The sequence below is a fragment of the Cyanistes caeruleus genome, chromosome 17 (assembly GCF_971803275.1).
Source record: "Cyanistes caeruleus chromosome 17, bCyaCae1.hap1.1, whole genome shotgun sequence".
Lineage (NCBI taxonomy): Eukaryota > Metazoa > Chordata > Aves > Passeriformes > Paridae > Cyanistes > Cyanistes caeruleus.
In genome coordinates, this window is record NC_141717.1 from 13,276,876 (window position 1) to 13,302,368 (window position 25,493).

The window sequence follows — 25,493 nt, forward strand, 5'->3', positions numbered from 1 at the left end:
CCCTGCAGGTTCTCCCCTGCATGCTTCTGGGTTTTTTCCAGCTTATTTATTTTCCCTCTGCAAAGTGCAGTGCCTAGAGAGGGAATGAGCTTTAGTTAAACAAAACCAAACCTGCCACCCTCAGCAGCTTTGCAAAGCAAGATTCCTGCTTATTCCTGGGGAGAAAATGTGCTCACTGTTTTCTCAGATAGGTGTTTTGTCTCCAGGAGGGGCTGTGTGTGGATGTGTTTTGAATGCTGTTGTACAGCTGTAAGGGAAAATGTTGGTTGGCAGCATGCTGTGAGGGTTACGAATAGGCATGGATTATTTCTTCCTGCTTTGAGTTCAAAACTCCTTTTCAAAAAAGTCAGACTTGCATCTTCCAGAAAGGAAAAGGCCACTGTGGTTGTAAGAACTCAGTAGAAGCAGCCTGCCATTTTACACAACATATGAAAGGGCAGAGTAGCACCAAATCACTCCTCAGTAGGTTCAAGGCATTGAAAAGCTCTGTGAAAATCATATGGGGTTTGGTTGAATTCAGTTCTACTTTTTGGGAGATAAAACTGAGTCACAATTTCAGGATTTAAGGAACTGACTGTCAGTACATGGCTTTAAGCTTCTGCACCTTGGATTTGGAGGATCCTCTTTGAGTGACAGTGGTTCTGCGGAGTTTCTTACCTATGCTGCAAACACTTAGCTTTGCCTGATTTAGTGATACGCAAACACCTTTACCTGATTTAGTGATAAATGCACAGTATCTACATGTATGTGACACTCTGTTGCAACCCAGTGTGCAGAGTGGCTTGTGCTTGGGTTATTATCAGATCTACAGAGACAAGGTGTGATGCAGGGCTCAATTCCTGGTCTCAAAGTCTTGCTGATTTGGAGTTCAGATTTATAGTGTTTAGCTTCTTTTTTACTATAGTCCAGTCATTATTAATGGCCCTGTAGCAGTAACTTAACTCAGTTTACCAAATTGCATCTCTCTGCAGCCTTGCCCCTCAGAGCTGGGATGGTTTTCATATTTGAAAATTAAATTCTTTATTTGTACTTGCTTCCCTATTCTAAACAGCAGTTGTGTTCTCAGTGAGATCAATGTCTAGATAGATTTATAGATACACACACACTGCAATACAGAAATACTAAATGTCGTACTATGGAGGTCGGTATTATTATTCATATTTTACAAGTGCTACTTCTGGCTTATCTCTGCAATAGAATAACTTCAGGCTTGAACGTTTTGTTTTGTACTTGTTTGGGTTTTTCACAGAAAAGGCATGGATTCTTAGCTCACAAACATAGTCTTTATCAGTAAAAAAATTTCTGACATGTAGGGGTAAGAGTCCTTAGGGCCCTGTGAGAGCCACTGCTTGAAAAGTGAGGTTCAGTGTTAACAGCTAAGCTGGTAAATATTTGTATGTGAACCCAAATTTGTATTTCAACTGTTTGTACTTAATATGCCTGCCCACGTTTAATATGCCCTTTCTTATTAGAAGGCTTGTTAACTAGTTTACAGTGTAGTTAATGGTGTGAATAATGAAAGATCAACTTCTTTTGTTCTATAAGCTTGATTAGTAAACCAGAAGGTGTGAGCTGAATTGCTTGGTTTCATATGGTACTTTTTTCACTAAGAGAAATGAGTCCAGTAACACATTGCATGCTCTGATAGCAGATTACTCAGAGGTAGCTGCAATTATCTTGACTTAGCCACCAACTTGTTTTGTGGCCTTTAACAGGTCATTTAAATTCATTGTCTGATTCTTATGCATGCGTAGTGTAATTACTACTTCACAAGCGTGTGTAGTAGATAAATTATGTATTGAGCTCTTATTCCGTAAAGCATGACAAGAGTGTGTGTGAGCCATGTTCCAGCAGACCTGCAAATGCTGGCTCTGCTTTGATCCAGACTTGGCTGGGAAAAAGGGGGGTGCTTTTTATAGGCTCTAGGATAGCCATGCACTGCTGTTTCACAACCCTTGGGATTTACTCTGCATTTGCACATTTACTCTGAAGGTGTGTATAGGGGGAGGCTGAATGAAGCCTGGCTTCAGTGGATGCATTCACTCACTGGAGCAGGATGCATAAATATTCCCTGCTCTGCTTCATTCAGGCTTTGCCTTTTCTCAGAGCACTGTGAGCCATTGAACTGAAACGCCGCTGAAGAGCTCCAAGGCAGGTTTTTTGCAGGCTCTTTTGCATTGTCTCAGTTATACATTACTTCCTGCACTCAGGCAGAATGCACAGCTCAGGCAACTCCCACAGAGTTGGACAGAGAGGTGATTATTTTTAATCACCCTAGTCTCCAAACCACAAGCCAAGGAGGATGATGCATATACATCACATAGGAGAAGCAACAGTCTGTGCTGGGCTGGGGAGCTCCTATGCATGTTTATTGCAGATAATGGACTGTGTGCTAGAGGAGATGTGCCAAGCCGTGTGCTGGAGGAAGGCTTGCAGATGTCACCAGCTACAGGAGCACTTCCTCTTCCCCAATGAGTATAAAATGTTCACTGAATCCACAGTCAGAGTGAAGTCACTTCCTTTCCAGGGGAACTACTGGAGCACTGAAGAGTAATAACAATTTCACCTTTCGTGGATAGCTCACTTTCTCTCAATTGTGGCTTGTTCGACAGCTTTGGTTTTCTTCAGCATTAAGCAGGCAGCTCTCAGATTTCTCCTTTCACATCAAAATCCAGCTTGGTTTGGCAGTCTCACCACTTGTGATTGCTTCTGAAACCTGTCTGAAACGCGCAACGTGCAAGAACTTGCCTTTCTTTGAGTTAGGATTTTGGGGCTAGGCCGGGGAAGGTGAGAGCAGTGGAGGATTCTCAGCCATTCTTGCTGATTGGTGTATCGTGGAAAGGCTTGTTTCGCAAGTCCAAGGGCTGTACTTTGACCTGATTCTTGCTTATTGCACATAAAAAGCGTCCCTGTATCTTCGTGCCCCTTTTTGCAGGCTCATGAAGTGGAGTATTGGGGTATTCAGAGGTTTGTGCTGTTTCTCTAACCATGGTCCTTGTGCTTAGGGCAGCACACCTCCAGCTGGCACTCGAGGAAGAGACTGGGGAAGATTTTAAGAAATGGTGATTTTTTATTTTTTTTTTTCTCAGTGCCCAACAGGGGCTTAAAAAATGCTCAGTCAGACTGGAATCTGTATATTGGCAGCATTACCAAGGCTGTAACTTTTATCCCTGCTCTGTCTCTGTACCTGCTTCACAAATGTGCACGTGGGAATTTTTCAAAGGCACTACCATGTGAATACCATATCCTAAACCAGCAATGGTTTTGTTCTTCTTTAGCAGTGCAGATTCCAAATCAGGTGAACAAATTTTTATGGGATCCCAGGTAATCTTTCCTCTTTGTCATTGAGAGGATAGGTACCTTTTCCTTATGCCTGGTTTAAATTTATCCTTCATAGCTTGATCCCTTGATTGAGTAATAAGGCAACTTTCCTGCATTCTACTACTGCCTCTCCTTCTGGGGAAGTTGGCACTGGAATTTGGGAGTGTTTCGGTTTCCAGATTGTTCACAGACTTGTAATATGATCATAAATAAATAATGTAAGCACTTGTTGCTTCATTTTTATTTTTATTACCCCCTAGTCCATAAAACGTGCCTAGTATTGTGAGGCTGTGGAAATCTTTACATGAGAATCTCGGTGTGCCCAGGGAACAGATCCCTCTAGCAGTGTTCTGCCTCAGACATGGGTATCTTGGGGATCACATAAGAACACAGAAAACAGAGTAATGCTGACTTAGGTGTAGTTTGCCTCCATTTTCTTGGACAGGAGACTGCCTTGAAGCAGGGACTTCCTGACTACCTGTTTTCTAAAGCCCCTGGTGACTTCCCTGTCTCACCCCAAGAACTTGTGTACTGGTCTTTTCCGTTCACACAGACTTTATCACCAGCCCTGTCTTACAGCATGTCACTCCACAGGGTAGCCACAGAAGTAGAAGCACTTTCTTTTGTTTTGGACATGCTGCTTAGTTTCATTTTGTGCTCACCATCTCTTTTGGTGTAAGAGGCCTGGAGCTAAACACTTCTCTTGTTTTTATAGCTCTGTCACTTTGCACCTCAGCTTCTCTCTTAAACAATTTTTTCTTGTACAAAATCCATTCTATATCTCTAATCATCCTACTTAGCCCTGTCAGTACCTTCTCTAGATCTGCTCTATCCTTTTTCATTTCTTTTTTTTATGAGAGTAGACAAGCACCACACGGTGTCCTGGTGTGAATGCACCATGCACACAGTGGTACACCCTATTTTTGCAGGCCGATTGTTTGGTTAAACAAACTGATTGTAGACATTCCAATAGCAGTGCAGCACGTTGTACACACTCTCCAGCAGCTTAGAGTTAATTGCTGCTAGCAAGTGCTGTGAACTTACAGGCCGGGTTCCTCTTGGCAGGAGTTGAAAGTGAATCGTGGTGTTACAAAGAACGTTCAAGCCCCATGTTTAAAAGGCATCCTTCCACTTCCATGGGTGAGTGTATTGCAGAGACTGCCTTTAGCCCTCATCTTTCTGGCCTTCCTGCCAAAGAAGGGTTAAGTCTGAAATGGAAAACATGCTGCAGAGGTCTGGTGTGATTCAGCACGTGGTTGTAGTCTGATTCTAAAGCTGAGTTCCCAGCGTGGTATTTAGAGAACTGTGGCTCAGTGGCTGCCTGCAGTCACTGTTTCAAGTTGAGATGCTGAATCCTCAGTGGATATCAAAGATCTCTGGCACTTGGGGCGTTAAGCATGGTACTATGGGATTAAGACTGTGTGTGGGTAACTGCAGCTGGGTTGCTTCCATGCTCTGTATGTCTTTCAGTGGTGTAAAACACTTGCTTCCTCTCCAAAATGTTCTCTTCCATAACAAACAATCTTAACCCAAATTAGGTTGGATTGATTGTAAGCTAGGTTTGCCAGCATGGACAGTGAGCATGGATCACAGCAGTGTGGTAGGATGTCAGAGCAGGGTGAAATTGCAGACCTAGCTGTGCTTTTCTCAGTGAAAGGTCACAGCATCAACATGGATCAAGTTATGGCCAAGCATTGATGCTCTGTTAATGTCCAACAAATCATTATTACTGTCCTTGCAGTTGATTTTTATTTTATAGCACAAACAGGTGTTTGTAGGGAAAACTCTTTGTTTCATAATATTTTTAAAGGGGGTGTGAGTGCATGCAAGCATCCCTGGCCAGCCCCTGGCTTTGGGTGGTGAGGAGAATTCCAGGAACTCCAGGAAACTGATGTCACTGCATTGTGTTTGCTTGTTTTCTTTTGACTGCACTAATGTTTAATTTTAACTTAACCCTCAGAGGAGTATTTTTAGTAAAACTGTTTCTTCACTCCTTCTGTCCCATGTTGGGAGGGGAACAGATTGTGTCTCCTTGTTTTTTCCAGTAGTCAGCTCTTTCTGCCTCCCCTCTGAAGAGCTGTGATGATTGACTGAGAGCTTGAACACTCAGCAGCATGTGTTACCCTGTCTGTGCACGGAGTGCCTAAATGCTGGTGTTTGTTCTGTCCCCACATCTCTTGATTTGATCATTGATCCAGGCTGAAAGGAAGCAGATCTACCTGGACAAAAGTGCTTCATTCTGATAAAAGATAATATCTCTTCCAAATCTTTGGCCTGTGGCTGTCCCAAGGGGCAGCTGGCTTTTCTACAAGTTATTAACACTTTAGTTTGGAGGGGCTCTGTCAACACTCCAGAGAGTCACAGTCCTGCAAGGGATGGTTTCTCCCTTTGATTTTTTGTTTGTTTGTTTTTTTTAAGCAAGAGATTGTTCTTAAAATTCAGAAGGTAGAGCTGAAGAGACAAAAACTGAGCTGCTTGCTCTGCTGATCTAGAATAAAGGAATAAATTCTTCTATCTATTTTTATTTATGTATTTATTAAAAAGGAAAAGAAAAATCAAGAAATACAGCTCTGCAGAGCATGGATTTATTGGAGAACTTTTCTCTCTTCCATATCTTTGTCCTGAGTTTTGGCTTCTGTCTCTGTGGTTTGCTGTTTGTGTATTTCTGCAGACAAATAACAAAATCAGAAAACTCTGTTTCATCCTATTCCATTTCTAGCCCGTGTGTTACAATAATTGCTCGGGTGCCAAACACAAAAAGAATCGCCGTGTTTTTGGTTCGTCATTGTTTCATGTAGGAAAATGGCTTTCAGCTGTAATTATCTGCACATTATAAGAAGTGTGTATATGAAGAAGCTATTGAAAAATGACAGCAGAATAATTAAATTCACACCAACTCCTCATGTGAATACTAAGACATCATGAGTGTCTTCTGTGGTTTAGTATTACCCACTTCCAAAGCTTGGAGTAGCAAATTTTCATTCATTTTCCTGCACAAATAGGTCTCTGCTCTTTGAAAGGCTGGGTAAGAAATGCCTTTATCGCTGCCAAAGGGAGATCTGTAAATATGGGCTCATCCACATTTTATATCTTGCACCAGCTGAAAGCTTTACCATGTGCTGTGCTCCTGAACAGCATCACCCATGAATGTCCAGGACTATTGGTGGGCACTGGAAGGGTTACCAGGTGCTGTACAAAGCTGGTATATGGGACAGGGGTGAGCTTGGGTTCCCTTTTGGAAGGGTTTGTTGTGGCTGGATATTGTGCTGCCTTTCCTCTGCCCTCCAGCCCCCCCCTCCCCATTCTGTAATTCACTTTTAAAAGAAACCAGTCTGGGTTGTGCTGAGCTCAGCACTGCAGCCATTTGCAGAGACACCACAAGGAGTAGCAGCACTTCTCAGTTTACAGGCTGGACTGTGGTAGGAAATGGTCATTCCTTACACTAACAAATTGCTTCTGCAACCAAGGTATTGCCCACTGAGCAAACAAGGGTTGTCTCACTGCTTCCTCTCCATCCCTGTGTGCATGTGGGAGAAGCTATCCAGACAGTCACCTTTTGAGGAAGGGACCAATGTTCTGTGTTTTTTCATGCAGCATTTGGTGCAGTGCTCTGATGAGTGTCAGCATTTGTTTGTCAGTTTGTGTGTCAGTTATTGGGCATTTCACCAGTAAGAGGATTGTTTATGCCAGTTTTACTGAATTCTAGTTCCAGCTGTGAGCTTCAATTTGCATCTTTTCATACAATTTGAACTGCTCGTTTTGCTATGTAAATCTTCTGTGTATTGGTTTGCTTTCTTGTTTACTGTTTCTCTGCTCCTAGAAGACATTTGTAATCCTGGGATTTGGCTGTGCATCCTGCTGTTCTGGCACTGAATCTCTCAATTCTGGACAGCACAGGGCAAGGGAGAGAGAGAAAAAGGGAATTTCAGCTTCCCAGACTCATCCCTCTCTTCCCATCCTTCCAGGCCAGGTTGGATGGGGCTTGGAAAAACCTGGTCCAGTGGAAGATGTCCCTGCCCACAGCAGGGGGTTGGAACAAGGTGATCTTTAAGGTCTCTTCCAATCCAAACCGTTCTTTAATTCTTCCAACCCTACAAATCAAGGACATGTGATCCTTAGACAAGCCTTTCTAATTAGTTCTCATCTTGTAGCACTCATTTCTGTGTGCCTGAGTGATTGTTGCAAATTTTAGCCCCCTTTTATGTGTTTGTAGCATTTTATCACCTTTCACAGCCTGTAGTGCTCAGTCACCGTTCCTGTAATGCCATCTTGTGGTGGCCCTGCCACTCTGAATGTGCCTTTTCCAGCCAAAACTGATGTTGGGCTATCTTTGTGTGTAGGCAGTGAGTGCAGCTCCCCTTTGCTGGCTGCATGAGTGTGGGGTGAATCAAGGAAACACCTGTCTCCAGCTGTGTGGTGTCAGGGTATGCTCTTGTGAAGCTCAGATTTGATGTTAGAGACTTCCATGGCAGATTCCTGCTCTGGGTTCTTTTAGCTCTGATGCTGTAGAACTGTCTGTTAGAAGGATTGATTAAATATGATCTGTGTTTCAAGGAGATTGGTGTGTTGTTCCATAATAACAAACTATTCATTTACTTAAATATTCATCCCTGATACTCTCTGTGTTGTTTGAACTTTCAAGTGCTTCTCTAAACACAAAGGAGTTATTTAATACTTTGAAACACTGCTCTGTTGTGATTGCAGGAAGTGTATATGGCAGGGAGTGTCAGGATTTTGTAGAAATTCCAGTTTTATCTCTGGTGGTTTTTTTTTCTCAGTCTGTCTGGGCTTTGGATAAGCCACAGGGGTAAAAGTAAGGCCATTGCATCTGGTTCTCCATGGCCGGAGAGCTTTACTGTACCTTCGAGAGTAAGAACTGCATGCTTTGGTAATAAATGAAGTAACAACTGTATTTCTTTTTTTTCTTTTTTTGCCTCTCCAGTGTTCCCAACTCTTGCCCAGCCAGTCCACGTGGTGCTGGATCCTCAGGATATCGTTTTGTTCACAACATTACCTCGGATCTGCAGCTGGCAGCAGAGTATGCGGCAAAGGCAGCATCAGAGCAGCAGGCAGATGCATCTGGCGGGGACAGCCCAAAGGTTCACACAAACATTATTTACCCTGCAGTGCTCCCTGGGAGGATTATTAAAACCTGGGGCTTTATTGCTTGTCCTGGTTAGAGTTAAAAGGGGTTTAAGAACACCCTGGTCATAAGGGTGCTGTGTACAGTATCCTGCAGGGGTTTGAGGTCATTCCTTCAAATTGTCCTTGGCTTTGTGGTAGTCTCTGCTTTCTTAGCTGCCCAGAATGTATTCAAATCACTCACTAAAGTGTTTAAGCAAGAATAATTGTTTTGCTTATTTGATAAATCAAGATCCCATAAAAAGGAGGCGCATAAAATTCAACATCTCATTTTGTTCTTTAATTAATGGTATTTTGCAAAACACAGTTGGAGAAAGCAGAAGCAGGGGAAGAAACCCAGATCCTTGTCATGAAAAGTCTGTAGTCAGACTTTGAAAGAAACATGAAGGCCTGTCAAGTAGGCGTTAAACGAGGAGAGTAGCAAGTGGAATTTAGATTTAAAAATAACTTAGAATGATAAAATGTAATTTTGGTGAGCTGATCTTCAGATCAAAGTTAAAAGTTCCGTATCCAAAACCACCTGATTTGGGATTGGGTGGAGGAGCACACTACTAGATGGGTTTTTTTAGTAGACTTAATTCTCCCTTGAGACAAGAAGGGTTGTTCTTGATGAAGTAATGCAAAGAGTTGGAAATACGAGATCTAGCAAGCAAATTAAAGTTCCTAGAATGAAACAAATCCTGCTGGAGAAGGGAAGGAGTGGCATCAGGTTTCATGTTGGGCTTGTTGCTGGGAGGAGGGCTGATAACATACTGCCTGAAACCTTTCTAACAGAGTGGAGCTGTAGCTGGGAGAACTGAGGGCTTTAATTCATGAACACAGAAAGCAATGAGTGTACCTGTACTCTAGTTCTTCATTCCAATTGCCTGTCTTGACCCCTTCCCTTGTGCTGGTGTAAGCATGTGTGAGAAATTTGGTGGGGAAAGGAATCAGATTGAAGTTGGGGTTTATGTGTGTTTGTGGGGAGATGGAAGGAGGTACTTTCATCTGACTCAGCCCTGTAGCTGTTTGCACACAAATGCTTGTGCTAAATGGGGTGGTGGCAGCATAAAACAGCAGTGGGAGAGCTGATGTTCTCTTTGCCCTGCTGCTCTCTTGCCATCAGTGAAAATTACATCCCAATGTGCTTTTTAAGTTTGTGTTGTGGTACACTGCAGTGTAAGAATTCTTAGTTAGTGACTAAATTTTTGTTTGGTTTTTTCCTTGCTTAGGATGAATCCAAGCCACCCTATTCTTATGCTCAGCTAATTGTGCAGGCTATATCTTCAGCACAGGACAGGCAATTAACACTAAGTGGGATCTATGCCCACATTACCAAGCATTATCCGTATTACAGGACTGCTGACAAAGGCTGGCAGGTGAGTTCTTGACACTGACAAGCTTTTAAACTACTTTGACATGGCTTATCTGCTTTGAAATGCATTTATTAAAGATTTGGGGCACTGGGAATAGAGCTGCTTTGACTGTTCCCAGAGTGAATTTGTTTAACACAAGCTGACTAGTTCATTTGTGGGTGATTAGTTGGGTTTTTTTGAATACTTTGTAGGGCAATGTAGTGTGTTACTGTTGGGCTCTCTGGTTTCTCTTTTAATGCTGTATTCCTGTGTCTTTCATTTTGTATTTGGTTTCCCTACGTCCTTGCTTGTCACTCCTCTGGCCAGATACTTGCTTAATCCTTCACCTCATCTTTGGCCTGATTTCTCCAAGCAGAGGATATCCAACCTAAAACTGAGGCTCCAGTTTTTAATTATAGCACCTTAAATCATTACAGATGTTTTGTTTTCCCAGTGTATCAACTGCATTGCCTAAGTCACAGTTTGCAAGTTCTGAATTTGAGTGGGAACTTGGGAAACTAGGAGTCCATGTACTCCTTGTGGTACTCAGGGAAATCTGAGCAACTTCAGAGGAGAGCTTGGATGTAGTTAGCACATGCTAAATCAAACTTCAGTGTTCACTTGAGGGCTGCTTCCAAAGTGTCAGGAGCCTCAACTCCACCTGCTTTCAGACTTTTTCTTGGCATCACACCTCTGCCATGGGTGTTGGCATTTGAATGTAATACACTAATACAGCTGCAAAGGCTCTCGCAGCTGCTGATTTCACTGTGTGCAACTGGCAGGAGCAGAACTGCTTGGTGCACTTTGAGTGCAGTTGGAATAAATACATTTCTGCCTCCCTGGCTTTTCCCTGCAGTTCTAATTAATTGTGGAATTCACTTCCTGCCCTAACCTGCTCGGCAGAGTTGTGCTTTGTGAACCAGTTGCTGCATCCTGCTTCAGAGAGCTGCATTTCAGTAGGGAGTGAAGTTGCCTTTTTCTCTCCCCTCCAGTGGCATTGTAAGGCTTCACCAGTGAAGAGATTGTCTAAACCTGCTAGAAAAACTTTATTTTTGTTTTGAAAGTGGAAGAGGGATGAGTTTGTGCACACAGGGGCTTGCTGAGCCCTTCCCCAGCCCCAAAAGGCAACGCTACACCCTGTCAGAGGTGAGCTGTTGCAATGGAAAGGATAAACAGTCTTGTCATCATGTAGAGAGCTACAGAGTGCCACAGAGCTCATGGATTCCTCCCAGAGCTGGCTGAGGGCATGTTGGCTGCCTTGCATTGTGATTACTGTGAGATGCAGTGTCCTCTAGGGCATGTTTGGGCACCCTGGTAATCGTTTGGCAGGTGAGCAGTTAGCACAGGCTCAGACAGCTTTTTCCACTTGCCGAGAATAAAGCCTGTCTTTTGAGAGAGTTCTGATGTGGTTTACAGTGATTTCCCCCTGCCTCAGCAAAAGCTCTGCTTTCATGGCTTTCCACAGAGAAGTCACTGCTCTGACTGGCTCCAGATGTATTTAAGTAATGGTTAGCACCAAGCAAACCCATCTTTCAGCTTGGTTAGGAGAAACTCTGACACTTTCCCCCAGGTTTTCTCCTGCTGTTCCCCTGTGACTTTGGAGCCGTGTGAGTTGAGTGACTTGTTTCTACCTTCAACACTGATTCTGGCAGCCTGGATTTATTTTTCCAAGCTGTGTGGTGCAGCCCATTTGTCTTTGTTACATGCTTCTACATGGCAAAATAATCACCTCATTCCTCTGCTTCCTGCAGAATTCCATTCGGCACAACCTCTCCTTGAACCGTTACTTTATTAAAGTCCCACGCTCCCAAGAAGAGCCTGGAAAGGGCTCCTTTTGGCGAATTGACCCTGCCTCTGAAGCCAAACTTGTAGAACAAGCATTTAGAAAAAGAAGGCAAAGAGGAGTGTCCTGCTTCCGAACACCTTTTGGGCCTCTCTCCTCCAGGTAACTTCAGTTTTCTCTCATCTCTCTCCCAAACTCATTACAAAGAAAATAAACTAAAACTTCTCCTGAAGTGCAGTGAGTAAACTTTGCTTCTGTTTATAGTTTGAGAGGTGATATAGTTAGTCCTGAAGCATAATCTGAAAATTGTCCTGACTTCTTAAGTGTTTAATAAAAAAAAAAAAATCCAGATTCAAACTGCAAAAATGCATCAAATAATATATCTGTTTTGGCATCATTTCAAAGAAATTCAAAGCACTTATCACTGGAGTGAGTGTTTTCAGATGCCAATCTCTGATTTCAGGAAAGCTGTGTTTAGATGTGGATTAGATCATAGTGGGAATAGCTTCTGTGGTATTTAAAACACTCTCCTATAGGGAAGATCATGTTGATGGTGGTTGTCAGCAGTGAAGCAATGGGAGTTGTGTGTGGCTGCTCCAGTCAGCTCCACTGCCTTGTGCAGTGACAGCTTCTTTGAGCCCTGTAGCTGTGAGGAGAAGACTTGGAATTCAGCACTAGCTGGAGCAGTTTCATGGAACATTCCTCCCACACCTCCTATTTTCTCTGTTAAAATGTGGAGGAAACAGGAGGAGAATTTTTCAGATTTTTATTCTGGTTTATCATTAAAGAAATGTACAATTCCTCACATATTTGGGATCAGAGATGGGGGAACCAAGGGGTTGGGGAGGGAAGCAACAGGGGAGAAGGGGAAGCAACTGCTCTGTAAGCATATGCAGGGCCAGACTCTTGCCTCTACTTGCATCTTTCTTCTCCTCCCTGTCACTCTCAAAGTCTGATATAGATACTTTGAGAATAACTTCAAGTTATAAAACTGATCTGAGCATGTGGCTCAGATTTGGGGATTCTCTGTCAGCAGTGGGTCTAACAATGAAAGGTTCACCTTTCTCTGAAGGCTCCAGTTTCCTTCAGCAAGGAATAACTCAACAATATTTGGAGCTGGAGTGTTTGTGGGGTCCCTGTGTACCTTTCAGCTCTTCCCAGCAGGACTGCAGTGGGTGGTGTGGAGGAAAGGCTGTCCTTCCTAGAGAATCCTGTACTGGACATAACTCTGGGTCTCTGCTGCTGTCTTGTGGTTAAAACGCATCTGCACTTTTCAACACTATGTTTTGGTGTTTCAGGAGTGCTCCTGCCTCCCCTACTCACCCTGGCCTGCTGTCCCCTCACTCTAGTGGCCTACAGACTCCAGAGTGCCTGTCACGGGAGGGCTCACCCATTCCACATGATCACGACTTTGGGTCAAAGTTAGCCTCAGTTCCAGAGTATCGGTATTCCCAGAGTGCACCCGGTGAGTAGCTCTTGTTCCAGAGGCTGGCTGTTCACTTGGCCCATGTGCCATGCTGAGGACACCCTAGAAAGGCTTCTCCAAGTGCTTTTTGGAGGATCCAGGACTCACTTTCCATTTTATTGTTAGAGACTGATGGTGCAAGTACAACTTCAACCCATTTTTCTTACTCCACTTTGAATGAGGGGCAGAATGTGTAGAGACAGCTGATCCAACCTTGAGCTACGTGGCTGTAAAGATCTGACAGCAGAGTAACACACAGCTCACTTGCTCTCATTTACCAGCCTCTGGATAAGATCAGCTTGGCTACACCAAGCTCTGGTGCTGTGGCCAGGGCCTGGTAAATACCTGCTTGTCATCTGTGCTGACCTGGAGTGTAGCATGAGGTTGGAAGGCAGAGCTCATTAAGGAAAGCTTGGGTTGGGGTGTTTTCTTAATGTTTAGTATGGTTTTATTCACAGAATACAAGATGACAAGTAAGGTTTTTGTACATGAGGGAGAAGTTTTTTATTTTTGAAGCTTTGATTTTTTTTGTTTGTTTGTTTCTGACTCCCTTCCTGCCAGTGCTGAAGCACTGAGTAGACTGGAAGTGCCCAGATGAAATAAATGGAGGTCTTTTTGCCTCTCCTGTTTACATGTGCTTCTCTTTTCTGTTCAGGATCTCCAGTGAGTGCCCAGCCAGTGATTATGGCTGTTCCTCCCCGACCATCCACCCTGGTGGCCAAACCAGTGGCCTACATGCCAGCATCCATAGTGACTTCTCAGCAGCCTTCGTGCCACGCAATCCATGTCGTTCAGCAAGCTCCCACAGTTACCATGGTCCGAGTGGTGACCTCCTCTGCAAACTCTGCAAATGGATACATCCTCACAAACCAGGGCACAGCAGGAGGAGCTCATGAAGCTGCAGGAGCAGTGTTGGACTTAGCTGCTGACCACCGAGGTAGCGTTTCACCTCCCTTGCTACTCTGCTAATAAGTCTTGAGCAGTCTAGGAGAGAGAGTGGTTGAATATTTTCACTCAGTAGGCACTGAGCCATTAAAAAAGATGTTTCTTCAGGTAAAACATAAACCAAATGAGAGCTCATCCATTTTTTGTCTCCACCAGAGAGCAGAAAAACTGTGTTCCCGTGTCTCCTGGGGAGCAAAACTAACAAACTTTGGAGCCTGAGAAAACATACAGCGCTTGAAATTTGCTTATTACCATAGAATCATAGAATGATCTGAATTGGAGGGTACCTTGAAAATCATCTCATTCCAATCCCCCTGCCATAGGTAGGGACACCTTCCATTATCCCAGGTTGCTCCAAGCCCCATCCAACCTGGTCCTGGACACTTCAAGGATATGGCAGCCACAGTTGCTCTGGGCAACCAGTGCCAGGGTTTCACCACCTCCACAGGAAATAAGTTCTTCCTAATATCTCATCTATACCTGGTCTTTCAGTTTGAAGCCATTCCTCCTTGTTCTGTCTCTCCATTTTTTTTGGTAATTATCCCCAATACCAATATTATGCCTGTATATTGGCTATGAAAGTGTGTGTATTTTCCAGCCAAAAGAGAGAGGCTGGGAAAGGCTACAACTCTGCTTCAGGATGGCTTTGTAAATAAATGATTGAGCCCTTCTTTTTTACAGGCCTGGATTCCTAGAGGAAAGAATGTGCTTTTGGAAGTGCAGGCAGTGCCCCATTAAAGCAGTCTTCAAAAACCAGTTAGAACAAAGGCCTTTTTTTTGTCCCTAAGCTGGAAATTCCAGCCTTGGGGGATTTAGTGAGTTAAATATTCTCTTGCTGTGATCTAGACAACACCTTGTCTGCTCCCCGTTTCAGAAGGTCTTAGTGCTACGAGGTCAGTATATGTTGTACCAGCAGCAAGGCTGGTTTCTCTGACTGCTTTTGTGTGGGCGGTGGGACAGTGGTCCTTCTCTCTAAGGGAAGGAAAAAATGACAAAGAGCTTTCCCTCTTGAAGCAGCAGGACCACTGGCATTTTTAGTTCAGCACTGGTTATCTTGCTTGAGTTTCACTTGCATTCTGTAGAAATTCCTGTCTGGATCCCATACATGTTCCTGAAGCACTAGCAGTTGCAGCTGCCTGTCACCTGCTCCCTTCTTTCATTTACTGGTTCTTGCTGTTACTTGTTCTTTCTCTACTTATCCCACTCATATCCTTTTGTAGTCTCTACTTTCCTTGCTTGATGCATTTTCCTTCCTGAACTCCTTGCTTTTCTTGCCTTTTCTCTCCCCATTCCCATCAGCTTGCCTGCAGGTTTCAGCTCAGTGCTTAGTCCCATCTAACTCCACTCTTGTGTGCAAATGTAAAAATGAGAGAGGCCTTCTTTTCCTGCAGGACTAATGAGATTGTGCTTCCTGCTCTCTCTCTTTTGAGACACACAGAGCCCCTGGAAGAATGGTTCCTCTCCTTTCCTGCATGCCTGTATCTGTTGCATACCTGCTGAATTAACCCCTTACTTATCCTGGGAAGTGAGAAAAGTGGTTTAGTGCTCTCCAAGCAGTTACCTCTGCCTAGGAACTCTGCTCTCCTTTTCTATTTTTTATTTTTCCTCCATCCTGTTTTTTTCCTATACTTCCACAGCAAAAACCTGGCAATTGTAGGAAGACCTTCTTGTAAATCAACCTCTATATAGGCCTGACAGCAAGCTGCTGCAGACTTTTGGCTCCAGGCATTGTTTAAGATCTTAATGCCTTCTCCTGCTGTGTGGTATTGAAAGTCAGGCCAGTTTGTTTGAAATTGCAAAGTAAGCTATGAGATTTGCAGTGCTTGCTGTCCATATCACAGCTGTGATGTGCCAATAAGGGAAGTGCTGCCTTATTAGGGCAAAGGGTCAAATTGATGGGTTTGATTTTTTGATTTTTTATTTTTTATTTTTTCTTGTGGCTTATATGGTAAGAAAAATGTTCTTAATATTGATAGAGTAAATGTGTAATAGAGAGTACTTTAGTGTTTCCAAATACTCATCCCTGACCTTCTGTGGTGCTGAGGTGTTGCAGTCCTGGTGTATGTATTCCTGCTGAAGTGTAAATGAGAATAAAACCTGCCTCTAAGCCAGGCCAGCGACTGATCCTTGTCTCTTCCGCAGGCATGGACGAGAAGCCAACGATCGCATTTGCCACGATCCCCACAGCCAGCCGTGTTATCCAGACCGTGGCCAGTCAGATGGCCCAGGGTGTCCCTGGGCAGACTGTCACCATCCTGCAGCAGGCAGCTCCGGTGGCCCTGGGCCAGCACCAGCTCCCGGTGCGGGCGGTCACCCAGAACGGCAAACACGCCGTGCCCACCAACAGCATCGCCGGCAGCACCTACGGTGGGTCTGGCACTGCTCCCCGAGCTCAGCAGCCAGGGTGTAAAGCTGCCAGTGTTTTCTCCTCTTGCTTTCTGTGTATCGAGTTATTCCATGTGTCCATCTCAAAGGTATTGCAATGCTTCCACTTCTAGGGCTGTCAGTCAGTGGGAGGTTCCTTTCTGTCCACCTCTGCTCCCTTTCCTGGGGGAAAAGCTCTGTTCTCTGCAGAAAAGCCCTGACCTTCCTTTGTGTTATTGGTACTGAGACTCTCTACCACTTGAGGTTATTTGTTGAAAGTGTCAGTGATTCTTGTGGAGAGCCTGTTTTAATTTCTTTTCTTCTGACCAACAGCCTTTGCTTGCAGCATGCCAAATAATGAAATTTCCATGGTGGTCTTTAGATCTTGTGAAACATGACTCTGTAGAGTAATAAGAAATAACATACTTTCCCATCTTACAGTCTTAGAGCCTGAGAGAAACAAGATCTATTTCACTAGGTGAACGAATGTAGGATTTTTGTATACACAGGATGTGTTCTAGTCATTTGTCAAGCATGGTTTTTTGAAACTCCGTACAAGCCATGTCTTGGCAGCCTCCTCTTGCTTGCTCTGCACCTCAGATTTTATTAATTTGGGAATGGGAATATCCAGGTTTCTCACAGCTTTTTTCACTGAGAGGCCAAGCACTTCTGCTGCCTCAGGCTGGTGCTTTTGGGAGTTTGAAATGAAGGGCACTGCTGGGCTTTGGATGCCTTTCATGAGAGTAGGAATGTTTCTACAGAATTTCCTGCCATAACTCTTCACAGTTATCACCTGGCATGCACTTGAATTGCAAGAATCTCATTGGAACTATGAAAAAGCGATAGTGATAAAGATTTTTATGCAATTATTATAAGATATTAATAGATCAGATAGGTCAAGCTTCTACTAACCAGCAGTAGCATTTGTCTAATATAGAATCACACAGTTTTTTATTTACCATTTTTATGTTAAAATATTTTAATTTCACCAAGCTTTATAACTCTCATCAAAGTGGGAAGTATTCCAGTTGCATCTGAGTTTTTTTTTGTAAGTGGCAGTAAATTTTCTGCTTCACAAAATAAAGCCTGAGTCTCTTGATTCTCATCTGTACTAAGTTAACTTCTCTTCAACTGCTTGATTTAAGTTCCCTAAGTCACTGATCTGTAATTGCTGACTGCCCTCATCTTTACCCTATTTTTTTTCTCTTCATCCTCTTGATACTCTACAGCTTTCTTCTCATGCCTTGGTAGAAGTTACTGGGCTTTGAGGGCCTTTGTTCTGTTGGCTTTGTTTATTTATCCTAGGGCTCCTTTTTTTTCATGCATTTAGCAGTGAACACAGCACTGATGTTCAGTCATTCCATCCTTTGCAAATGAGTCTGGAGGGCAGAGGATGTGCTGTTTCCTGAGTCCCCTTTGGCTTCCTCTCTGATTGATGCAGAGTCCAAAAACTGCATGTGTTTTGTTTTCCAAGCAGTGGTGTGTGCCAAAGTCAGTGTGTAAGCACATTCTCTGTCTGGAACTAGGAATTGTAGACATTTTTACAGAGAATTGCTACTTAAATCATCTTTTTTCTTACCACTTTTATTAATGGGAGGGTAAGACCTTGTGTCAGTGCTGCAATACAAGATTGGAAGCCAAAAATTTCTATGTTCTGATCCCAGTTCTGATGGGAATAATGTGGTTGTCTAGGGTAAGCTCTTTCCTGCCCCTTTTACAAGTGGGATGTCAGTACCCTCAATATTTGGATTCTATTTCCCAACAGTCTGGTTTGTTCTTCTTGTGCGAGCAGGGCTCAAGAGAGACTCCAGACCTCTAGATAAAAGGCCCAGCACATGGATGGTGGAGTTCATGAGAAATTCTCTGGCCACCTACAATCAGAACTGCCTCTCAGAGAGATGTGCTGTAATTTTAACTAGGGCTTGATCCTCCCCTGCTGGGGACAAATACTTAGCTAGCAATGCCTTGCTTGGCAGTGGATGGGAAGAGTGGATGGGAAGAAGGAACTTCTCCTGTGAGAGGGGTTGTTGTTGGTTTGGTAAACTTGAAAAGCTGAGGTTGTGGAGGGGGAAAGGGAAGGACAAGGCAAGCCAGGCTTTCCAAATGCACGGGGAAACAACACTTGTCCGTGTGCCAGCTGTCACGTTTGACGCTGGGATTTTGTTTTCCTGCTTTTCTTGGAATAGCAAACGCTTGTTCTGCTTCTCCTCACTAATTCTGCTTCTCATCCTCCTTCCCAGCTCTTACAAATCCACTGCAGCTCCTTGCAGCCCAGGCCAGCTCGTCCACTCCTGTTGTAGTCAGCCGGGTCTGCGAGCCAGGGACCGAAGAGACGGCAGCAGCCTCCTCCAGTGAGCCTGAAGTGAAAAGACCACGGATAGAAGAGCCCAGTGGAGCAGTGCCAGCCCAGACTGGAGTCATCACATCCACAGTGCCACAAGGACAGGCAACCAGTGAATGAAGAACCGGTGGGAGGAGCTGGAGTGATGGCGGGGTGGGCATGGGATGGCAGGAGCCCTAAAGCAGCTTTCACAGGAAACCAACCACAACTGTAACAGCTCAAAACACAGCTGATAAAGAGCTCTTTTTAAAGGCAGATTTTTCAGTGGGAGGGCAACAGCTGTTAGAATCACAAGGTGCCAAAAAGAATGGAAAAATCCCTCCCAAGAACCCATATCTGGAACTCTGTTCTGTCTCTACTTACGGGATATTTTTTTCCTTTTTCTCTTTTTTTTTTTTTTTTTTTTTTTTTTTTAAGATTCAGAAAAATACAGACAACTGATTGTATGACTGCTGGGATATTTTTAACTGTCTTTTCCCCTTTTGGCTCTGAGGGGATGGAATTTGCAGTTCAGAACCTAAAGGAATGTAATACAAATACAGTCTGCTCCCTGGAAAGAAAACTCCTCACGTTCTATGCCTTAATACCACACTTCTGAGAGCTTTCAACCATAGGACCATTTTAAAAAGGTCACCTAAGGCAATCAAATGCTGAAAGATGGGTGCACTATCTCACAACAACATTAAAGAAACATGGTACCAAGCTTAAAAAAAAAAGGCAAATTATTCTGTTTTTTTAAAACAGAAAATTCTGAATATAAATGTTTATTTATATGGGGATTCAGGAGGAAGAGTTACAGGGCTCAGCCACCTGGATTTCCAGATGCAATTTCTCTCCGTTCCCTCTGAGGGAGAATAAATAGGATGCCAGAGGAACTGTATTAACTTGGTTCCTGTAAAGATGTTAAAAACAAAGGGGTTTGTATCTTTACAAATAATTTCTTACAATTATTCATCACTTGCTCTGGACAACAGCCGAAGTATTGTGATGCCTGGGGATCACGTGGGGAAGGGTGTCTCCAGGAGGTTCTGTGTGCATTTGATTGATCACAGCTTGTGTGGAGCACCAGCTTTTGCTCAAATTAGCACTATAGTGAAGGCATGGCCACTGTCTTTGTGAACTTGAGAAAGTATTGGTGATGTTCTGCACTAAAGCAGTCTCTCCTGCCTTGAGGACCATTGGGGTTGGCCAGTAGGAGGAGGCCTTTACTCAAACTGTATTCCAGGTTCCTCACGTAGTACAAGGGTGTCTTTTGAGGAAGGCAGATTTGACTCACCAGCCAATGTGCAGCACTGGGTGCTTGTGACACCTTAAGACTGGCAAAGAAATCCACCCCTGCCTGTAGCCTCCAGCAAACCCCTTTGGCCTTACACCCTTTGCAGTCCCCTTGGCTAACATGTCTTCTGGCAGCACAGCAGAGATTTTTTTAATTTAGCAAATGTTACAGCTTTGGTAATGGCAACGGAGAGTTGGGAGGGGTGGGCTGTGCCTCTGGTGGGTCATCCATCCCCCATCTGTCCTGTGCAGTCTGACAAGGCAGAGAGGCAAAACCCACTGCAGAAACATTGCAGAATGCCTTCTCCAATGTGCAGTAAATGATACTGTCAGCATATCCATGGGGATTAGGGGTAAGGCACAGCCCTTCAGTGCCTGCTGGAATCTGGAGAGGAAATCCACAAGGTAACAGCTGGCATCACTTGTTCCCTTCTAGGTTTCCTTTGTCTTTGCCAAATCCTATTCAATAACCAAGTCCCACCACTTGAATAAAACCCAGACATGTTTAATTCTCAAGTCCATTGTTTTGTGAGAAATATTGCTGAAAGAAGGAAAGAATTTCTTGGTCTCATGATTTGCGGTTACTTCTGCGGAGAGAGACACATAAAATATTCATGACAGATCATTTATCTCAGCTGGGCTTTCAGGATTCAGGTGTGTGCCCTTAGTGACAAGTTATTAGATGGGATTTTAGTGCTTTGAAATGGTTTTGTGAAGGAGGATTGTTAGAGACCACAAAGTAATTGAAGCAGGCTGGCCTCCAGCTGTCCCTTCTCCCGCTAGGAAGGCAAGGTGTGGCGCAGCAGAAAAGCACGGATTAGCTCTGTTTTCTGTAGCCTTTTCACAGCCAGGAGCCAATAAAATGAACTTCAAGGCAGAAGGCACAAGTGAGAGTGCAGCACAGTCTGTCTGTGGTGAATCATTACTTTGGGGTGACTGCTGGTTTAGATACAGGCACGCCTCTGAAATGGCCCCGAGGCTTGGGAGCACTCCGGAAGAGCAAGAGTCCTTGGGTTTCCAGAACGTTGGGTGAGTCAGAGCAAGATGAAAAACCAACAGAAAACTGTTCAGGATGTGGAGCTGCCAAGATTCTGTGGATTTTTATTCGCTGATGCTTTTCTCTTGAAGAGTCTAAATAATTAAGCCCTGACCTCCTGTAAACTAATCCAGCACCAAAGATACCAGCTAAGTGACAGTGTTTTCATCCACCATAGAGCTGCTGCTTTATAGATACCTCTAGAAGCTCTGTCCTCAGGTTGCATGGGTAGATCTGCCTCCTGAGTATTTAGAACAGAGTAACACTTTCTTCTTTTCGTGGCTCACAATGCCTGCTGATTCAAATGGGAGCTGAGGATAAGCAAATGTCTTTGTTCTGGTCCCCTTTTCTGCTTAAGATGTCTGGAACTTGTCAGTTCATCCTGTCAGGAGGGTTTTGCTTTATCAGTCTGCTGCATCCCTGTAGGAAGCAGTCCTGCCACTTGCAGATTTTTTTTGTAGGTTTGCCTAAACATTGCCTGGTACCAGGTAAAATAACTGTTCTTGCTAAATCGTGTTGAGAGCTGTGGAAAAGTGTGGTCCTCATCCATTTTACATCTTGTTTCAGGCCTCCAGATGAATTCTTTCAACGCTGCTCAGTCGTTCTTTTTACATACCAGTCCTGATTCTCCAGACTGCAGAGGCGTGAAAATCAATGTAGTGGTAGAATTAAGTCTTCAGCTAGAAAGAAAATGTTTACCCTAATGTTTATAAGCAGTACTTGGATTATTTTAAATTGATAATCTGACTTGTTTTTATTGTCTAAAAAGTTGCATCTCCTCTTTGATGATGTTAACTAAAGAAGGTTTGAGGGGAAGTGAAGGTGGAGGCTTCACTGGATTTTCTGCTGTCTATGTAATGAAGGTCAAGGCATATTGAATATTTAAACTGCCATAACTTAGACCTGGAAAAACTATAAAGCCAAGTTCTTAATGTGTGAATTCACTTTCCACCAATTCCTACTGATTTTTTTTTTTCACCTTAGGCAATGACATTGACTAATTCTACTTTGATCACAGTTAGTTTATAGCAACTTTCTTTGCTCCAGTTTGCAAGAGCTGGATGCAGTTGTTCTTTGTTTTATTCCACCAGAATTCCACTATGTTTGTCTTGACCTTGGCTCTTATGATACTGAAAGCTTTTTAGAGAAAGATCAATTTAATCTGATTTAGTGATAACACAGCACAGTGCTGAGCACAAAATTGAAGTTCATGATTAGCTCATATATTCTTTTCAACTCTTTTTCCTTCCCATACTCCTCCCTCCCCCATACCATTAACACTGTCCCCTGTAGCATATCCAGTCATTTTTATCCACTGACAGGAGCAGCACCTTGCATTAAGCTCTACCTGAGGACTCAAGGATGAAAATACCTGTGGAATACATGGAGCTCCAGAGCAGGTTGAGAAAGGTCAATTTGGTTACCTTGTATTAATTTTCATGCAGTGTTCTAAACATGTTACTGTTGGGCAGAGCTTATTCAGGAGAGTGTTTTCAGAGACATGTTAAAGCTTTGTGAGAGGAACGAAGTAACAGCTCAAGCTCTTGCAGTGCTTCTGCCATCAATGTCACGGTCTAGCATCAGATTTTGTGGGGAGTAAACTTGATTTTGCATGTTTGGTCTTGTGTACTGACTTAGAGTTGTCATTCAGAGTTAATTTCCAATTTTTTTTTTCCTTTTTCAGTAGGGAGATGCCCACAATGGAATGAAACTTGGAGCACAGAAGGCTAGGGACCTGTATCTAAGCAAGTGAGAGCATCTGACCTGAGCTCTCATGCAGTGTGGTGTGGAGCACTTCTCCCTGCCTGCTGGGGATTTTCACTTGGTGTTTGAGCTTTTCATCTGTGTTAGCAAGGGGGTATTTATTTGGTGTCACTGGTGTGTGCTAGTGTGTAGGTGAATGTCAAAATGTAGGGTGAAAGGAGAAGTGTTTCCCTGCTATACCTGGGTTTGGGCATCTTGGATGACAAAGTTTTCACTTAGCTGCAGTTCTGTGTCTTTCCTTAGAGAATCCACACACACAAGGTAAAAACTTCTCAGCAACATAAGAATTGCCCATGCAGCTGCCTTTGTTCCTTGCCTCTGAGGAGAACCCAGCTCTGCCTCCTCTGAATGTTGCAAATAGCTACTTGAAGATTCCAGTAAGATTTTTTCCAATTTGCTTCCTTCTCTTAAGGCTGAACCAGCCTGGTTGTCTTGGTCTGTTCTTGTCCATCAGCTGGAATTGCTGCAGGAGGTCACTGTGAGTCTTGTACTGGGGAGCCCAAACACAGAGGCAGTGCTGCAGACGTGATCTGGAAAATGCTGGATGGGTTGGAAGAGAATAATTTTCCTTGGCCTAGTAGCTACACTTTTGCCAGTACAGCCCAGTACCTGTTTGGTCTCTTCTGCAAGACAAGTTTAAAGAGTAAGGAACAAATCACAGAGTGAACTGGATTTCATTTGTGCAGATGTAACCATGTTGTCCCTCACTTCCAAGGGACAGTCCTAGCTTGGGTCTTTTTGAGCAGGAAGCAGCACTGAAGGATCCTGATCACTTTTAGAGATACCTGTGCTTTATCTTATCAAGTGATAGTTTCAATCCAATGTGGAACTTGCCTTGAGTTTCTACCTGCTTCAAAATCTTTGAGGTTTTTTAGGTCCTGCTGCTAATAAATTGGACTAGGGCATTAAGAATGAACCTCTAAAGGAACAGGACTTGCTTCATAATTTTCCTTTGTTGCACATTGAGTTTTTGAGTTTGTAAATGCCATCCTTCAGTAAATGATCTGTCTTCTCTTGCCAGCCAGTCTCTTGGGCAGCTCCTATTTCTGCTCCTCATCAGTTTTCCCCCTCTATTTGCTGTCAACTCCAGAGTCCTTTAATCCAGCTCCTAAATTAATTCCATTGCTTGAAGGTTTGCATCTGGCAAGGATTCTTGTGTTAGGTTGCAGTTACATGAGTAAACAATCTGTTGTAGAACTTTTTGTGTCCTGGGTGAAAAATTAAGCCCTAGCTGCTGCTATTATAGCATACACTACTGCTGGAAAGTGTAGCTTCCAATGGAGCCAGCTGTGCTGCAGAAAACTGTTACACTACAAGGTCATCTGGATTGCTGGAGCTGGTGGGGTTGGGAGGCGATGCCTCCTTGCATGTTGATCTGCACCTGATGCAAAGGCAGCTGGGCAATCTCTGGGCTGTGACTTGTTAGATCAGCATCTCTCTCTGCTGGGTGGGTTGTTTGCAGCTCAGTGCACGTGTTTGTGCATACAGGTGTGGATACACCCTCATGCCATAATCAGCAGTGGGAATTTCATAGCTGTGAGGGTGGGATTTCTCTGTTAGGGTGTCTTTCATGGGGCAATAATACACCAGGGAGCGTTTTACTTTGGCCTGAGCAAGACATTTTGAAAAATACTTGGTTTTCTTGGAGCACTATATTTAAATTCCAAATTTCGAATCAATTTTTGACGTTTGTATTTATATGTTCAGAAAATTCTTTTGATACCTTTTCAATTTACCAACACTGAATTAAAACCTTTCAGAATGTATGGTTGGTCCTCTCCTTATGTGTCACTTTAAGTTTCAGAGCACGAGGGTGGTTGAGCCAAATCTATCCCTTTGCTCTCAAGACAGAAAAAAAAAACCATTGACAATTCATGGGTGGCAGCTAAGGAAGAAACCCTTTAAATATTTTTTTTTTCAGAGAATATTAAATTAGATCTGTGTAAACATGAAATCTATATTTATTAATGTGTGAGTGTGTAAGCGTGTGTGTCAATGTAGATATATAAATGGTCCATGACTATTTCTTTCTCTTAAATGGTACTTACACAGACTTTTATACAGTGTGTTGGTAAATTCCTGTACCAGGCACTGACTCTGAAAGAACGATTAACCTATTTTTGTAATGAATGTGAGCAGCCAGTGGAAGCAGCTTTACTTCAGTGATTGCTTTCATTCCTCTCGCAGAGCAGAAGAGGCAACTTGGTACTTGCATCTTCCTTGTGTAGGATCCCTGCTTCTGGCTTTGTCCTGCTTTCAGCAACCCCAGTCCACGCTGCTTTTCTGGCAAGAAAACCCCCAAATGGCACTAGTGAAAGCTGGAATCCCTTTTTGTCTGCAGTTCTCTCTAAATGCAGTATCAGGGAGTTCTTTACAGATTCTGCTCTGTAAGTAATGGGACCTTATTTCTAACAGAAGAGATTTATGGGTGGTCCACGAGGATGCTGTAAGGCTGAGGAATTCCTCCCTGTCAGGTGGCTAAGCTAACAATGGGGCAGTAGGAAATAGTTTCTTTTCCTCTGTGGTGAGATTATTTTCCTTTTATCATGCTTCTGTCTCTTTGTGGGGTGATGGTGTCTATATCCCCTTAAAAACAAGCACAGAAGAGTTTTTTTAATGTTTCCATTCACAGGGAGTAAATTTTACTGAACTGGCCAAAGTTCAGGTGTGGTTTAATTCCACAAGGATCACTAAACTCACAGAAGGGTGTATTTTGAACCACT

General features: G+C 43.5%; 1 protein-coding gene across 1 annotated transcript in view; it reads left to right on the forward strand.

Moving 5' to 3' along the window:
• FOXK1 (forkhead box K1) overlaps positions 1-24,536 on the forward strand; it is a 53,749-nt gene extending 29,213 nt beyond the window's left edge. Inside the window, exons 3-9 of the mRNA XM_086855195.1 lie at positions 8,264-8,420; positions 9,675-9,821; positions 11,549-11,742; positions 12,879-13,045; positions 13,701-13,982; positions 16,133-16,357; positions 18,595-24,536. Coding sequence (XP_086711321.1) covers positions 8,264-8,420; positions 9,675-9,821; positions 11,549-11,742; positions 12,879-13,045; positions 13,701-13,982; positions 16,133-16,357; positions 18,595-18,815 — 1,393 coding nt within the window. The 3' untranslated portion in view covers positions 18,816-24,536. The remainder of the gene's footprint in view (positions 1-8,263; positions 8,421-9,674; positions 9,822-11,548; positions 11,743-12,878; positions 13,046-13,700; positions 13,983-16,132; positions 16,358-18,594) is intronic.
• Positions 24,537-25,493: the final 957 nt, after the last annotated feature.